The 18483-nt window shown below is 35.2% G+C and overlaps 1 protein-coding gene across 3 annotated transcripts; it reads left to right on the top strand.

The window, feature by feature from the left end:
• The first annotated feature begins 214 nt into the window (after positions 1 to 214).
• LOC110702640 (probable leucine-rich repeat receptor-like protein kinase At5g49770) lies at positions 215 to 6065 on the top strand. 3 transcript variants are annotated; one of them, XM_021880387.1, is made up of 8 exons: positions 215 to 1253; positions 1902 to 2109; positions 2209 to 2414; positions 3640 to 3766; positions 3844 to 3915; positions 4725 to 4911; positions 5000 to 5132; positions 5506 to 6065. In XM_021880387.1, the coding sequence occupies exons 2-8, from the start codon at positions 1959 to 1961 to the stop codon at positions 5767 to 5769; spliced, it is 1140 nt and encodes a 379-aa protein (XP_021736079.1). In that variant the 5' UTR covers positions 215 to 1253; positions 1902 to 1958; the 3' UTR covers positions 5770 to 6065. The 3 variants fall into 3 exon arrangements, with proteins under 3 accessions (XP_021736079.1, XP_021736077.1, XP_021736078.1); XM_021880385.1 differs by having other exon boundaries at positions 216 to 1253; positions 2206 to 2414; XM_021880386.1 differs by lacking the exon at positions 215 to 1253 and having other exon boundaries at positions 1283 to 2109; positions 2206 to 2414.
• The last annotated feature ends 12418 nt before the right edge of the window (positions 6066 to 18483 follow it).

Raw genomic sequence — 18483 nt, 5'->3', positions numbered from 1 at the left:
TGGTGTTTGGTGAGACTATTAAAAAAAGATCCTACAAGGAAATATAAAATAATAAATATTAAACGGTCAAAAATAAAACATTTTAATATAAGTACATAAAAATTGATAAAAAGACAAATAAAATAGTAGAACAATCACAGTTTTTTTTTGTAACAGCATACAACAAGTATTACAAGTTACAACCAAGATGCCCTGGACATAAAAATAAAATCTTCCAACTTGCAACACCAGACAAGTCCTTCTCTTGTACTGCTTTACAGCACATATAATTATACACTCACATAGATTTATAATCTCCCTTTTTTCCCTCTTCTTTGTCTTTGTCTTTAATTTTAATTTTAAGTTTTCTTTTCTTATTTTAGCAAGATTTTAATTTCTGGGGTTGTTACCTTCGTTAATAATCAATCATCAAAAGGAATTTTACAATAGTTTTCCACTCCGTATTTTAAATTCGACCCAATAATCATAGTTTGGTTTGGTGGGTGACAATTTATTTTTTCACGGTCTTCAATATTTTCTAGTCAATTGGGTTTAAACTTTATAACATTGACTTAAATGCTTTCTTTTTCGATTTCACATTAGTTATTGCAACGTTTGAAGTTTCACGGCTGTCTTATTACGTGCAACTTCGACAAAATTCGGGGTTACTGTTGCAATTTCACTCGATCAAAACACAAAATAACCCAAGAATGAATTGAATTGAAGAATTGAAAGAGAGGAAAAAAAGAGAGAAACTTAATTGTTTTTGTTGTAAGAGAGTGGTTTTGTGGTTGTGTGAGTGTGTCGGCGCTGGGTCACTTTCTGTCAACATTGTCTTGTATATCCAACAACAAGAAGGAGGCGCATTCTTATTTTCTCTCTCCTCCATCTTCTTATACCTTAACAACCTCTTTCATTAAACTTTTATTTATTCCAAAGTTTTCAACTTTGATGAAGTGGATTCATTAGCTGCCCAAAGTACCCATTTTATTTTTTTTGGGTTTCATTCGGCGCTTGGTTTGATTCTGCTGTTTTTTTTTTTTTTTTTTTAATAGTATCCTTTTTAGTTTTTATATATATATTTTTGATGATTTTTGGAGTTTAATAAGAACACCCTTTTGTCAATGGCTTGCCCAATTCATGAATTTTTGGTGAATTTTGAAGTGGGTGTTGTTTAGAATTTGAAGATCAAATGTAAATTTGGTGGGTTTTTGCAAATGCAGCTAATTTTTTCAGAGATACTCCCCAAATTTTATTATTTTCTGCCATTTCAGGTAATTTAATTAATTTTAGTAACTTATTGCTTGATATGCTTTTATTGTATTTTTCTATTCACAAATTTTGTGTGTATTTATGCTTTGCTGTAATGTATTATCTTTCATGCATTATTTTGTTCTTCATTAGTTATTTAATTCAATAATTTGAATTGCATGCATTGACATTGGAATTGTCTAGCTTTTGTGTTTCTGAGCAATGTAGCCATTTGGGTTTAAGGCTTTGACATTGTTGTTGTATGTTGTGTTTGCTCAGAAGTAAGGCTGTGGATGGGACATTTCAATTTCTCAACCTTGTCCTGCTAATCGAAAACTCTAGGTTTCCGAATTTGAATGTATTAGAAATTAGTGTGCATGATGATCACATTATATGCTGAGATTAGAATAAAGAATGAACATTAAGTTTAGTGATCAAAAGTGCCACTATATATTCCAATATAATCTATATCAACTTATCAAGTGTCCAACTTGTTTGTGTCACTATTATTGAAAAGTTGTGGTTTTGCATTTGTTATTCTATGTCATTGTTAGCCTCAGAGATTGAATGTTTGACTTAATGTTGGAGGTTCTTTATATATACTTTATTTGGGGATTTTTTTTATCAGGAGTTATATGTTTACATCTTTAATTATTAAATTGTCATTTCAGGCTTAGATGAATGATAGCTTCTACTATCATTTGTAGCTGAATTGGCTTGAGTGCCAAATGTCAAGGCAACTTGTAGTTATAGTAGGATTTGCTGCAGGAGCTGTGGCGTTTTTGATAATAGTTGGGTTGCTTATATGGTTTTGCTGTTTCCATAGTCGTAGAGCTTCGAGAACTTCTGAGACTGGTTCTTCTGAGCCTTCTTATCAAGGTAACTCTCAGCGTTTGTGAATCATTTACTAATTGTGTACTGTAGGCGATCAATCTCCATTAAGTTCATTTAATTTTTTGCCTCTTTCTTATTTAGTAGGAAAATCTGGTGGCATTGAGATGTCTTTTCGAGAAGCAAGGCGCTTTGACTGGCAAGAACTTTGTGCCGCTACAAAAAATTTCAGCGAACAAGGTCTGATTGGCGTAGGAAAGTTTGGAGAGGTTTACAAGGGTCTGCTTACAGATGGTGTGCTAGTCGCCATTAAAAAACGGTCTGTTGCACCTACTCAGGAGTTTGTTGAAGAGGTAATGATCATCGTATGACTGGGATCAGCTGTGCTTTATGTCAAACTATTTAGCTCATTCTACTACCTGTATCACAGATGGTCACTTTGTTTGTCTAAGATGTTTAAGAAACTCGGTCTCCATGTTTTTTGTCATTTAATTGAGAGAAACACGATGCAGTAATGCCTCTGTACTGCAATTTATGCCTTACAAGAAACAACTGATTATGCCTATTGGGATCTATTGTGCTTAACATGCACCTTTACATTTCAAATTTGATGATTATTAGCAATAGATCATGTAACGCTTGAGGGAACCAGCGAATTTTTTTGTTTTACTCAATACCTGAAAACTTGATGATGCTTAATAGCGCACATGCATTAGACTTTGTATTTATCAGAATTCATTCCAAACAAAGTTTTTCAGGGTACAGATGTCTCAATGGCATGGCTTTATAGACATTTGTTTTGTTTAGAAGGAAATGCGGAGCAATCGACTATGATCCAATCCTATTTATTATGTTTTGGCTTACATGAGAAACGACAAAATGTTACAGGGCGAATTCTTTGCCATGAACTTCATTCGAGATTTTGTGTTTTTTCAACTTCTTCTAGATGTGTTATTAAGGGACTTTATCAACTATATGCAGTGTGATCCCATGCTATTTAACTTGGCCTGTTATCTTTTTGTGTTGCTGATTGTTTGACTTTCAGGATCCTACTTTGACATGACTGTGTATTGGTTTCCCTTTAATCTTTTATAGCAACATTTTTTGACATGAAATCACATTTATTATGATTTGTCAAAATATAGGATTAAGTTGCCAAGGTCATCTTAGATGAATTAGGTTTTTTTTTTCCTTCTTTTTTCCCCCCTCTTGTGCATGTAAACATAACCATGAAACAAATCTATCCAGAATAAAACCACCTGGTTAAGTAGTGCCAGTATCCATTTCTCAAACCTCAATTGCTACTTTTCTATTCTTGTTTTAGCTAAATTTTCTGAGCATTCAATATTGATATCTGCATTTGATCTCATGCATTAAGTAACAGTTTATTACTGTTTTAAGCACATTGTCGTAAGTCATGCTAACATATGGGAATGGGATGACGGAGGTTTACATCAAAGGCTATATTGTAATGCAAAGTGTTTGTTTTCTACTCTTGCTAGCAAGCTTGCTTCTATTGTTGTAGTCATCTGCATTTCTCTGATGTCTAACTACATTAAAACAATTATTTCCATTCAGGTACGCTATCTTTCATCAATTCAGCATCGGAACATTGTGACACTCTTGGGATACTGTCAAGATAATCATCAACAAATTCTAGTTTATGAGTACATACCTCTTGGAAGTGTTTCCAGTCATCTATATGGTAACTTTTCTGTGTGTTTATATTTATCCTAGTTGGTTCCATGCGCTTCATGGCTTAATTAGTAAGGGATTTTACAGGAGCTGCTCATGTTTCACGAGAGAAGCTGGAATTCAAACACCGGTTGTCAATAGCTCTTGGGGCAGCTAAAGGTGATCCTCTGCCAAATCCGTGAGCATTTGTGGCTTTACTGGTATTAGTTTTTCTTTCCCTTGTTCCCCTATTAAGCAAGATAAAAGGAACATAAAACTGAGCAAACAAGCCAAAAATTTGATGTACTTCGTATAAGAGAAACAGAAAGTGAAGCAATCTCAGCCACTGCACTTAACATATTTTGTGTAAAGTTAATAGAAAAAAAGGTTTTCATATCGTTAATCAACATCCCTACACATCTCCTGAAACTGTTAATTACAAATAAGTAGTGATACATTGATAGTTAACTTTGATTTAGTTGTTTTCCTTTTGATGGGTCTTCACAAAACACTAAGCTTTACCCGTAGCTTTCTTGGTGATTAACTAAATTTGACATTGTAACTTGAAGACATAGGTTCGAAATAGTCATTACTAACCAATATGAACATCTTCGAGGAAGAACACCATCTGATTTTTGTAGTCTAATATAACTTTCAATATGTTTAAACAGCAAGCACAGAAAGAGAAGACAACTGACTCTTGCACTTGGAAAATTAAACAAATACAGAAATTTCTAATAAACTAATTAAAACATGGAAATTAAGAGATTTTGCAAATCTTTGATGATGATTAAATGTTGATTGCATCTCTTTTGGAAACCAATGATTAAGTCAGGGTTTCTTTTGAGAGAACAGAGGTATTTAAAGCTAAATTCTGTAAAAAGCTTATGTGAGGATTATTTGTTGTTTTATAATGATTCTCTGAATATACAGTGCTGCATTTAATGGTACTAAACAGAGAATCCATAATTGCCGCTAACACCCTGCAGGTTTGGCTCATCTTCATTCCCTTAGCCCGCGCTTGCTACACAAGGACTTCAAGACCTCAAATGTGCTTGTTGATGAAAATTTTGTCGCGAAAGTTGCAGATGCAGGAATCCGGAATTTTCTTGGAAGATCAGATGCAGCGGGTACATCTTCTCAAGTGGATGCCGATGAAATTTTTCTTGCCCCAGAGTATGATTCCTACATTTCGTTTAACAAATCCTTAAAAGTACGACAGCTTGACAGCAATATCATCTACTGTTGTTTTCTGTCCTTGAAGGGTGAAAGAATTCAGACAATTTTCTGAAAAAAGTGACGTGTACAGTTTTGGGGTTTTTCTCTTGGAGTTGGTCTGTGGACAGGAAGCAAGAGAATCATACTCTCCGGACTCTAACCAAACTTTGGTAGAACGAGTAAGAATCTTTCATTATATGCCAGTATACTCTCTGTATTAAATGTCTCCTTTTCTTGACTTCCTGAAGATTCAATTTTCATTTCATCTGCTAAAAGACAATCTTGTTGCAATGTCAATATCATCTTAACCGACATCCTCGTCATGCTTACTGCAATGTCATTCTATTGAGTTAGGTACTAGAACAGAGATGAAATATGAAAACATCGACACTAGGGCCATCTTATTGATTGATGTATGTGATTGGTGGTGCATGTGAGCGTACAAGTGACAATTACATATATTTTTTGTTGGGATTTGTTTAGAAAAATGTTGACTTACTGTCAAGATGATATTTTTCTTGATGGCAATTTCTTTCTTTTTTGAGTGATTAGGTGCTAAATTACCATGACTTCAGTACTGTTTCTACCATGGTTGATCCAAGAATGGGGAACAAATTCACGGTGGAAGGGATGGAAGAGTTTGTACAGTTGATTGTCCGTTGTATAGACCCCTCTAGTGAACTCAGACCCGGAATTAGTTATGTGGTTACAGAACTTGATCAGATATTGGAGAAAGAAATGAACTTAACTACAGGCATGGGGGAAGGAACCCCAACAGTTACACTCGGGAGCCAGCTTTTTAGGGCTTTGAAATAAAAAGGGCATAAAGATTATTCAGCCACAACTATTTCTAGTGTGATTCTTGTTAAATATTTCTTCATTCATCTCGTCTATCTTTTACTCTATATCTTCATTTATTCAAGGGAAAAAAAGGTTGTCAAAGGGACAAGCAGTTGTTTGATAATTGTATAAAGAACAGCTGTAACAATTTTATTTTTTTTAATGATTTTTTTCCCCTTCAATTTTATGTATGTATCCCATCAAAAGACCTTATTCTAAACAATTATTTGTTTGTTAATATATAGGTTTGAAGTTTGATGAGAATTTGTTCATACTTGTTGATATACTTTGTAAACGAAGGTAGATTTTTTTTTTTCTTTAATGATTATGTGATACTTCGATTTTCTTTCATCTTATTGTATGGAGGAAAATGAAGCATAAAATTTGGACAAACAATTTATGGAGGAAATTTGACAGCTTTAGAAGACATTCTTCTCAAGGAAACATTCATTGATGACCAATGACAAATTTCATGATAAAAAACACCTTCCTTGGAACATAATGTCTTAGGTTCTGAATACTCCCATCAGTCCCATGTGCTAAGTTACATACTTACATGTACCTTATTGATTGTCACTACTACGGAATACCAAATTGACATATTTTAAAGAATTTGATGAAACAGATTATGTTGAAATTTATGTCCAACTTTATAGATGTATCTAGGAGGGATCCAATTCGATAAACTCACTTTAATTTTGAAGCTCATCCTTCGCTAATAATCTCTTCACTAGTGAGTTTGGACTTTCATTTGATCATTTTAGGAATTTGAAAGTTGTTAGATGATGTCTACCTCTTTTGGAAGAGTAGACACCTAAATGTGTCCTTCAAAGAAATCCCGATGATGATGAATATTTTCACCATCAATTGGTCCGGGTTGCATATCTGTTAAACTTTGCACAAACACGGCTTGATCTCATTCATTGCTCAAAGAGTATATATATGTTACAAGATACCCTAAACCCTAGAATAAAAGATAATCTAGGTAATTAGTAAAATAACGAATAATATAGAAGATAATTACCCCAAAAGATACGCTAACAACTATAACCTATATATTCCCAAATGTTATGAAATATAGTGTGGATGCCCATTGTACTCTTTGTATTATTCTAGAATATTCTAAATAGGTCATCTAGGGTTTATATTCTTATCTAATCAAACCCTATTTATATTGTATTTATATATATACCCCAATATATGGAATAGAAAAAACTGATCGATTCTCTCTCAATCTCTCTCAAATTTCTCCTAATTTTATAACACGTTATCAGCACCATGGCTTTACCCGAATATCATATTAAAGATCATGATTGTACCTTGATAATCTTGCCAATTTGATTGGAAAAAAAAAGGTACGATTTCCTCCTAATGGTTTGTTAGTCACCTATATATTAATGTTAATTTGAAATTTGCTTTTGTATTGGTACAATCTATCGGAGATTTTCTTTGGTTGATTTGCTAAACTTAAAAAGATTATTAATGGTCGAAAGATGACTAAAGGCATAATTTTAATTTTAATGTGTCCTAACTCATATTTTGAATTTTTTTGGCTCTTGGGATTCTCGACTTTTTGAGTGTAAAATCTAGTAAAGTGTATTAGGAATTTTTGGTACATATTTTGTATGAGATTCATTGTGCAACTATAGATAATAATAATAATTTTTAAATTGAATTTCGTCAGCACTGTATCCATGAACTAGTGAATTGCTTTGATTAAATTCATTTGCTTACACGGCTAATGGTTTGCATAATTGTTCTTTATGGGAAATATTGATCTGATACTGTATTGCGATGCGGCATATTATTGATCGATTTCATTGTTTTTGATCAAATGATTATCATGTATGATTTATGAGATATATTATTAATATAATGATACCATAATCCTAAGCATAATAGGATGATTGGTGATTGTGAGGTCACGCTAGTAATATCTATGGGAACTTTACTCCTAATTTGTTACTTGTATTTATCATATTAGGTTTATTATAAGGAATCTTAAATCTTAAATAAGTCTAAGAGCTATAAATATATCGTATGCTAAAATTGTACTCCGTATAAATCTTTCTATTTGGTACGACTCATTATATCAAATTATAAAATATATTTGTTTAGTGATAAAATATACTGATGTTATAAAGGATAATATTTTCATATATTCTTGAACTATCGTTTTGGCATGATATCTTCATTTTGGTAGGTCAGGATATCTTTTATTAAGTATACCTTTTATTAGGAAACTAACAGACTTACGAGCAAGGTTTTTGTTTTCTTCCTTGTATAAATATTGTGCCTGGTACATCAATAAACTCTAAACATTGTGCATAATATTGTGCTTGTGTTTTTCTTGACTCCAATAATTTCTTCTATAGTAGTTTTTTTTTTTTTTTTTTTCATGACTTCATAGCATAAATTTATATTTCAGCAATTGCTTTATAGGATAAATCCCTTTGTAACACAATAATGGATAGTAAAACTTCTCTAGTTTTTTGTTGTTGTATGGTAATGTGTAATTGAATCAAAGCAAAGGACTCGTTAATTTATAATTAGAAGATCATAATTGAGGATATATGAGTTACTATTACAATCCGTATTGCTTTATACTACATACCTCTAGCGAATGAAGATGTAAATGAGGAATAATTACTTCCATACTAGTTAACATATGTTTTTGTTACATGATTATGTCATATGCCAAATGCCAAGTTATATTATTATGTTACCTTGTTTATTTTAAGGCATGATTTATGATTATTATTATTGCTACCTTATTATAATAAATCATGGTATAAGTATTTACTGTGAGATGTTTGATTTTATTATTTTGATTGCATATGGAGCATTTGGTCATTGCCTCACATTATATCAAGTTTTTAGCTTCTTAACCATAATTCTAAGATATATTACTCACCAAGATATTTATGTATAACAAACTAACAAAGATAAGAGTGACTTTATTAATTCGTAGCTCTATTAACCAAAAGACTAATTTTATTTGTATCTCAAGTCTATTTTGCATCCTTAATATTGACCAAATATCTATATTTTATTTATTGTGTTCATCTACAACTTTAATTTATCTTAATTTGTTTTGTTGAGGAATCGCTTGATGCTTTGGTCAGATATATGTTTGTACAAGTGTATTTAAACTATAAATTCAATGATAATAAGTTGCAAGTTAATTAATACTCTATAATCGCATACTCCTTTTTCAATCTTGAACTTGAAGTTCCAAATTTTTTTTTTCTTTTAATATATACTTTGTACTTTATATTATCTCATGTACATGCATTATATTATAATTGACATTAACTATGTACCATGATCATATTATTAGTAACCTTATAAGAGGGTACTATATTATGAAACATACTAGCTAACACGATGGTACAAGTATTGATTGATGTGCATATTGAATTTTATTTGTGGTTATTATAGATACCATACTTTGGGTGAGTATTAATGATTCATAAATTACTAAAAAAAAATTATTCCCAAATATGAATGAGAAATAATTGTATGATTGAGATGATATATGCATGTTTTCGTGATGAATATAATTCAAGCAAAAGTTATACGATCTACGTATTAAACATGATTGCACAATATATATTTGAGCAAGAGATGGTTACATTGTAGAAAACTTGCTTGAAAATGTATTTATTATGCCCATAGTGTTAAGAATAATTTTCAATATAAAGATTAATTAATTGGGCAAGCGTTACGAGTAAGAGTTTATAAGAATAATTTTATTATATTTGATACATGCATTACTAAAAGAATTTATGGCTTGAGAAGAGAATGAATTTAAAGATTGTTGGACTAGTTTTATACCCCCCATATGCAAGGATTAGGGAGAGATAGTGTTTATTCCATTGTTTTTATGTAACCTTGCACATGAATAATTAAATATGTTAATGGTACGGTCAGTTTGGTACATACACTAGCCTAAATATCAATAATTTATTTAATAGAGGTGGCCACATGATAATCAAATATTTAGAAAGATACCATCCTGAAGATGGATATGAATAAATGTCGTTACCTATATACTAGCTATAAATGTACATATTAAGTTCATGTTCTAGTTGGACAAGATTAGTTGCTATTGAACTAGAACACCTGAAGTGTGGTAATGCAAAAGGTTACAACAATAAGAATCCTTGGAAGAGGAAAGAAGCACTAATTGACAATGACAAATTTGAGAAAGTGACACATTTTTTGTATCTCCTGAAGAGATCATTTCTAATACATTAAATGTGATATGATTATATAAAGTACTCCAGAGGAGTACAAAATGTTGTCCAACAAGGTTAGCATATATCAAGATTATAATCAATGTTTTAGTGGAGTTACTGGAGTATTGGTTTAATTGTCTTGCCAATTGTAGAAAGAAAAACATTAGTGTACTTATATCACATCATATTCATGACCATGCATAAAGTATCTCTAATAAGGTGATTACCAATATTATAAAACTGACCATAATTTAAATACTAAAACAAAAGTGATTGGATGTGATAATTAATAATTAGGCCATGCGGGTTTAATAAATTCCCGTTATGAAAACCTGAAGTTTCATTTGATATGAAAGAAATAATGTGCTGACGCTCTCTCATGTTAAATATATGAAATAAATTGAATGGCAAGACATAACATTGAGATTGAGCTATATTTAGATTGTGATTTTTAATAGTTTGTGTAAATAGAAAAGTTCAAGAGATAATATATTGGTTTTTCTAAATAATTGATGACCATAAGTTCACTAGAATAATTTATATGTTGACAAGTATTAGGTGACCAGAAGCTCACCACGTACAAGTTATATGTGAAAATTTTAAGTAACTAGTATTACTATCAATGTTTCTAGTGATCTCGAAGATCACCACCTAGTGAAATTACAAGAAAGTTTATATTTGTATAACAATTCTCTTGGTTGGGGCTATTGTATGTCAGCACATAAGGAATAGAATAAGAAATTAGCTACTGCACAATTTATTACCCCTTATTAATATTGATCTTTAAAAGAGAACAAAATTTCATTATTCTAAGTTGGTGAAGAATTGCCCCAACATTTGAGATATTTTACCAATTTAGGGGGAAGAATTGAAGTAAGTTGGCAAAATTATAAACTATGAATAGTTGATTCCTCTATTGATACTTTGTAAAATTACATGCCAACTTTTGTATCAATATATGTTGCACATCTATGATTTGATTTGTATATCGTTATGACCCATCTAGAGGAATAGAGAGATATATTTTGATTATGGTAATAATGATATTATGTGCATACATTAAGATAGACTTGTCAATTTACTTTAAATCACTACGCCTGAAGTGTAGTTTGTTTGATCGGTTCCAATATAAATATGCGATATACGGCAAGATAGTGCAGTTGATACTTTTAAAGTATAATAATAGTATATTAATACCATAGTGTGAGAAATACCCTTAATATGTGGTGATATCTGAATTATTATAATAGATGGCCTATTACGTAAGAAAAGTTATGATGGTACCAATGAGAAATGCATTCAAATATCATAGTAAAATAGCATGTGAAATGTACGTTATAGGAATTTTATTATAGCGATACACAACGGAACTGCTGAATAATATGCATATGCATGATAGAATGGACTAGTGAATAAGGGATCTGAAATATATGTCCATTTTGTTGTCGACATAATGATAATGATCAAAAGTTTATTATGGACCAGAAGTCCAATTAAATATGGATTTTTTAATCCACACTGTACAGTGTCTTGCATCATTTTGAGTCTTATGTTCATGTGCATGTGTGAGTCATAAGTTAATGGATATTATTGCATATATAGGAAGTTGTTAGATGCATTACTCATTGTATATTTGTTAATATGTTATCATATTTTCTATATCTCATATTGCATGCATTAATTTCTTACAATAACTATGGTGTATGTAAATGTTCATTCAAAGTATAGTAAGATATATTTACAACTTTGATGAAAAATTAGAAAGAGATATTTATATTCCAGTGGGCTTACACTAGTGATGAAATTATTGATGACGTCATTTTAATAATAGCTTGTTATGATTCATGTAAGAAGAGTTCCTGAAGAACTTATATACGACGTATTTAAATATCCAGCCCTACGTATTTTATATCTTGAATATTGCAATTATTATCAAAGTCATGGAAAGTCAATATGACTAGCTGCATCATCGATATCTCAACCTGAAGTTTGAGTATGTGAGATTCAACAAGTCTATGTATTCATTGGCGAACTCTCAGATAAAACATGAGATGTCTAATTAAAGAATAAAGTTGAGACACCATTGTGTGAGAATAATATTCGTATGGTCCAGAAGAGCCATGAGCAAAATATGTAATTAGTTTAATTTCTTAATTCATATGGAACTGAAAAATGAAATATATATGATATCAAGTGTTGCCATGAAATTATGTTTGGATAATGTGATCAATTACTAATCATCATTTTTTAGTACATATGACCTCCAGAAGAAGGCATACATCTAATTGTTATGATAATTCGAAACAAAACTATCGAATGAAATAGTGGTAAACACTTATATTTTTTCCACAAGTATGAAGAAATGAAGATGACTCAATAAGTCCATGTGAAGATTTGAAGATTCAAGTTCAATGTGAAAGGATCAATCATCAAGAAATGATGTTCTACTACATGAAAGAAGTTATCCAACCATATCGCGTCGGATTTATCGCACTCGAAGATTTCGCGATAATACGTTATGTATTCATCAGGGGGAGAAAATACACGCTGCACTCTTTTTTCCTTCCCCATGGTTTTGTCCCACATTGGATTTTCCTGGTAAGGTTTTTAACGAGGCAGCATTGCAAGCGTATTACGAAGAATGATGTACTCTTTTTCCTTTACTATGTTTTTATCCCACAGGGTTTTTCGTAGTAAGGTTTTAACAAGGCACAATCTTCGATAATGGACATCTAAGGGGGAGTGTTATGAAATATAGTGTGGATGCCCATTGTACTCCTTGTATTATTCTAGAATATTCTAAATAGGTCGTCTTGGATTTATATTCTTATCTAAGCAAACCCTATTTATATTGTATTTATATATATACCCCAATATATGGAATAGAAAAAACTGATCGATTCTCTCTCAATCTCTCTCAAATTTCTCCTAATTTTATAACGCCAAATATATTATAACAAATATTCCTGAATATATCTCAATACTCCACTCAAGTTGTAGCATATGGCAAAAAAATGCCCAACTTGGAGAGAAGATAATCAAAATGTGACTTGCCAAGCGCCTTCGTAAAATGTCCGCTAACTGTGAACTTGAGAAGAAGCCGAAACATATATAAGACAGAGATAAAACTAACCTTCATCAATTGCATCACGAACAAAGTAACAATCAACCTTTATGTGCTCTGTTTGTTCATGAAAGATTCTTTGCTATGTGCAACGCAAACTTATTATCAGAAAATAACTTGATTACCTTCGGATGTTGAACACCCAAGCTTAACGACAAAGCCTTAAGCCACTTCAACTCACAAGTTATTGCAGCCATGGATTTGTATTCTAGAAGACCACGACATTGTATGTTGTTTATTTGTCTCCCACGAGATGGGGGATTCGCCTAAAAAAACTAGCTAACCAGTGAGAGAGCGCTGAGTGACATGACAAGCAACTCAATCAAAGTCACACCAACCTTGCAGAGTCGTCAAATCACAATCTCTACATGAAAAATTACCTTAACTCGGTTTGCCTTTCAAGTATTGAACCACTCTTAATGCTGCATCCTAATGCTCACTCCTAGGCTCTTGCATGAATAGAGGCAAAATATAAAGCGAGTATGCCAAAAATCGGGACGAATAGTGCATGCAAGATAAATCAATCGACCCACAAGTCTATAATAGGATTATGTTGTTCTGCAAGCAACTCCCCATTGGCTAGGTCACAATGCTTATGGTTTTCTCTATGGGAAACCCAATCAGCTTAGCACCCCCGAGGAACATATCACTTCGTACAGAAACCTGATGTACTTACAAAGCGTAGATGACGCTACATGGTGCAAGTGCTTCCCGGCCACTTTGAAGGGTTTGGTGAAGGATTGGTTCAATAGCCTTCTGGCCGGGTGTATCAACTGCTTTACCACACTCAGTTTGCTGTTCATGGGAAATTTCTCTTACAACATACCACCTGGAAAGACAAGTCTCAATTTGGCAACAATTGTGCAAGGAAAAAATGAGGGCCTACGTTCTTACGTCCAAAGATTTAACCAAGAAAAAGCCCAAATTCATAATCTGCCAAATGAAATGGCTTACTCTGAATTTCTCCGGGGAGTAAGGCATAATGGTTTTAAGTTTGATTTGGTAAGAAAAAAGATTCGGACATACGCAGGTGTTCTGCGAGAAGTCGAAGCCTACATTGAGGCAGTCAACTTTTGTTCACTTAAAAAAAACAGAGGCACCGACCAAGGGGGCTGAGAAGAAACAATCTACTCAGCAAGACTCGGCCGGAAAAAAGAAAGAAGGAAACAAAAGGAAAGAATTTTGGGTGGCCGATGGCCACCAACCGAAATCAAAGAAAGTCAAGACGTACGAGCCCAGTATGAGTTCAACAAGGATTATTACTCCATCCTAATGGAAATCAAGGATAAGTTTGAGTTTGAAAAGCCCCATCCGCTAAGAGGCTCGGCTTAGTACAGGAACAAAAATAAGTACTGTCACTGCCACAAGGATGTGGGGCATGACACAAACGATTGCATCAATCTGAAGACACTGTTGGACAAGCTAGCCGAGAAGGGCATGCTAAATTCTTATGTGATGAAGTCCAAGTTCACCTATACACGGACAGACAACACGTCCGAGAAGAAAAAGAAAAGATATAAGAAGATGATGGGAACAATACCGATTTGGGCTTTGTGGCCGTGATATTGGGGGGATTCGCCTCAGGCGGCCCCACCATGAAGGGTATTAAGCAGAATGCCTGGAACTTGGGAAAGGTGATGTAGGCGGATTCTGTGAAGGCTGAACCTTTCCCCGAAGTAACCGTGTTCGAAGCTTACCGGGGGAGGTCAAAACCCTGCACAATGACCCTATGGTGTTTATCATGAAGATAGAAAACTTAAAGGTGGGCCGAATATTGATAGATACGAGTAGCTCATCCGATATCATCAGCCTGGCCGCCCTGAAGAATTTGAAGTTCCCAGAAGATGCTCTGAAAGACATCACTCACCCCTTGGTGGGATTTGGGGGAAACATCATTCACCTAGTCGGGCAGATAGATCTGCCTGTTCGATTTGGACAAAAAGGACAAGGGAGGGACATGGTCGTTCGATTCTTAGTGGTGAAAGAATTGACTGGCTACAATGTCATACTCGGCCATCCCACCCTAAATGATGCAAAGGCTGTGATCGTCCCCCACTTAATGTTGTTAAAGTTTGAGCGTTCGGACGGAAAGATTGGTTCGATTCAAGGAAGCCAGAAAATGGCAAAAGAGTGCAACCAGCTAGCTGTTAAGCCAACAATTCGTGGACATGGAAAGCCATCCGAGTTGAAAGAGGAAGGACCCTCACTCCAAGCATACCAGGTCGGCCAAAAGCGAAAGCAGGTCTTGGCCGACCAAGCATAGCAATTAATGGCCGTCAGCCCGCCTGAAGAGCTGAGACCCAAGCCGGTCGGCAATCACCAAGATGTAGTGCTTGACCCCGATCAACCAGGTCGTACGGTCAGTGTCGGCACTAAATCTATGGGTCTGCTTGGAGATGAGTTAGTTCAGTTGTTGAGAGAATTCAAGGATGTATTTGCGTTCGAAGTCAGTGAAATGCCAGGCATAAGCCCTGACTTGGCCGTGCATAAGTTGGTTGTGAACCCAGCCGTTAAACCTGTCCGCCAAAAGAAAAGAAATCATGGAGAAGTGAGGAATCATGCAGCTGCAGCCGAGGTGAAAAATCTGCTGGACGCTGGTTTTCATTCGGCAATGCTATTACCCAGATTAGGTGGCTAATGTAGTACTCATAAAGAAGCCAAATGGAACTTGGAGAATGTGCGTGGACTATACAGATTTAAACAAGGCATGTCCTAAGGATACCTTTCCCTTGCCAAAAATCGACCGCTTGGTTGATTCTACGGCTGGGCATGCCCTAATGACCTTTATGGACGCATAATCCGATTTCCATCAAATTCCTATATGGGAAGAAGATAAAGAAAATATTGCATTTGTGACTGAGCAGGGGTTGTATTGTTACAAGGTTATGCCGTTCGGCCTCAAGAATGCCCCTGCAACATTTCAGCGACTTGTCAATACGGTCTTTAGAGATCAGTTGGACCGGAATATGGAGGCGTACATTGATGATATGATTGTCAAGTCAAAAGAGTCGGCCGACCATTTGAAGGATCTACGAGAAAATTTTACCAAACTCAGCAACATAAGATGATGCTAAACCCAAAGAAATGTGTCTTTGGTGTTGAATCCCGGTAAATTTCTCGGATTTTTTATTGATCAATGTGGAATTGAGGCTAACCCTGAAAAAATTCAAGCTGTTTTGGACATGAAGTCTCCAAGAACAATTAAGGAAGTTCAAAGACTGACCGGCTGTTTAGCAGCACTCGGTCGATTTCTGTCAAGATCAGGGGACATATACCGATACTTTTTTCAAACCATAAAAAAGAAAGTCATGTTTGAGTGGACGGAAGAAGCAGAGGAAGCATTCGTAGAATTAAAAAGTCATCTGCATACTTTGCCTCGGCTCGTCAGTCCACTCAAGAATGAGAAGTTGTACATCTATCTCGCTATCTCATAACATTCCTTAAGTGCATTCCTGCTTGTTGAAAGGGACGACCACCAGATCCCAATCTACTTTATCAGTCATGTGCTACACAACGCCGAGCTTAGATATCCCCCTGTTGAAAGTTTGGTTTAGCGTTGTACATGGCATCTAAAAAGCTACGGCCGTATTTCCTGGCACATTCAATTGTGGTTTACACTGATCAACCACTCAAGAAGTCGTTTGCAACTTTAGAAGTTAGTGGTCGCATGCTTAAATGGGCTTTAGAACTAAGAGGCTTCGACATCACGTTTGAGCCCAGAAAAGCTATAAAGAGGCAGGTCTTCGCTGATTTTTTAGCTGAGATGACACGGTCAGAATCACAGCCGGCCGGAGAACAGATATGGAAGGTATATGTAGATGGTAGTGCAACAGCGACCGGATGTGGTGCTGGAATTATTTGTCAATCTCCTGAGGGGGATAAGTTTGAGTATAAGATTTGATTTTAATTTCAAGCCTCTAACAACGAGGCCGAGTATGAAGCCCTCTTAGCTGGACTTAGAATGTGTAAGGTTGCAGGGGCAACAAAGGTGGATGTGAGCTCGGACTCCTAGCTGATATTTGGCCAGGTGAATGGTGACTTTGAAGCAAGGGAAGCGGGCCATGATTAAATATTTGAAGATAGTTAAAGAAGAGACCAAGAGCCTATAACACTTTTCTCTGCAACAAGTCCCCTGTTCGTCTAATCATCAGGCGGACGCCCTCTCCAAATTAGCATCCTCGGCATCATGTGATACTCCCAGATCAGTGTTTTGGAAAGTAAAGAAAAAGAGGAGTATTGATGCCGAGCCAGTGCAAATCATTGATAGAAGCTCAACTTGGATGGACGGAATTATCTTCTACCTAAGGGATGGATTGCTCCCGATTCCAAGGAGAGCTGGCTGATGAAAAAGAAGGCGGCCTGATTCGAAATGAAGCATGGGGAGTTGTTTAAGAAAGCCTTTGTAAAGCCTTACCTGAAGTGTATTACCCCTAAGAGGGGACATGAAGTGCTGGATGACCTCCACCAGAGAGACATTGCGGCTCCCAGATTGGAGGACGAGCCTTGGCTGAAAAGGCCACTCACCTAGGTTACTATTGGCTGAGTTTGAAATCGGACGCCATGAAAATGGTGAAGAAATGTGACAAATGCCAAAGGTTCGCAACCTTAATCCATCGCCCAACTAACAGTTTGACGACCATAAGTAGTCTTCTCCCTTTTGCAAAATGGGGTATGGACATCTTGGGTCCGTATACGCCAGCGTCAGGCCAAAGGCGATATGTGTTTGTAGCAGTAGACTACTTCACGAAATGGGTTGAGGCCGAGACCGTCTAAGGCATTAAGTGGACGGATGTGTCAGCTTTTGATGTGTCTAATTTATATAGTATTTTACCCCCATCCCTTGGTCATAATTAGTAGTGTTTTTGGCTCTTTAGAGCCACTTTTATTACTAATTGGTGTTTTCTAGTGTTTCCGTAGTTTGGTTGAGTTTTGTAGGAAATTGCACTTTTAGAGCATTTTTTCAGGTTTTCATTTAGCAACTACGGACATTAGAGGAGCACGACCGTTTTTGAAGCCCAAGGCCGGTTAGAGTCATCAAGCCGGTGATTAAGGGCTCGACTTGTGGAATACGAGCGTTAGACCGAGTATTCAAGACCCTAGGTGGATATCCGGATTGGGCTAAGAAGAAAGCCCAATCGAAGTTCCAATTCTCAAGGAGAAGCCGGGCCCGATCGGGTGAGCATTGGCTCGATCGGGCGCGGTTGTTCAGAAGGGTGTGCGAAGAAAAAGGCGGGCCCGATCGGGCGACCCTTCGCACGATCGTGCGCGTGTTTCTGGGGAGACTTCTTTGCCGATTTCTTAGTTTCTAATTAGGAGTAATTTGAG

The sequence above is a fragment of the Chenopodium quinoa genome, unplaced genomic scaffold (genome assembly GCF_001683475.1).
Source record: "Chenopodium quinoa cultivar QQ74 unplaced genomic scaffold, ASM168347v1, whole genome shotgun sequence".
Taxonomy (NCBI): domain Eukaryota; kingdom Viridiplantae; phylum Streptophyta; class Magnoliopsida; order Caryophyllales; family Amaranthaceae; genus Chenopodium; species Chenopodium quinoa.
This window is presented reverse-complemented; position numbering and strand designations above follow the sequence as displayed.

Excerpts from the sequence above, each read along its gene's own strand:
- LOC110702640 (XM_021880385.1), top strand. The coding sequence starts at position 1,959 with ATGTCAAGGCAACTTGTAGTTATAGTAGGATTTGCTGCAGGAGCTGTG. Across the intron at positions 2,415-3,639 it reads CTCAGGAGTTTGTTGAAGAG|GTACGCTATCTTTCATCAAT; the intron begins GTAATGATCATC and ends ATTTCCATTCAG. Across the intron at positions 4,912-4,999 it reads GAAATTTTTCTTGCCCCAGA|GGTGAAAGAATTCAGACAAT; the intron begins GTATGATTCCTA and ends CTGTCCTTGAAG.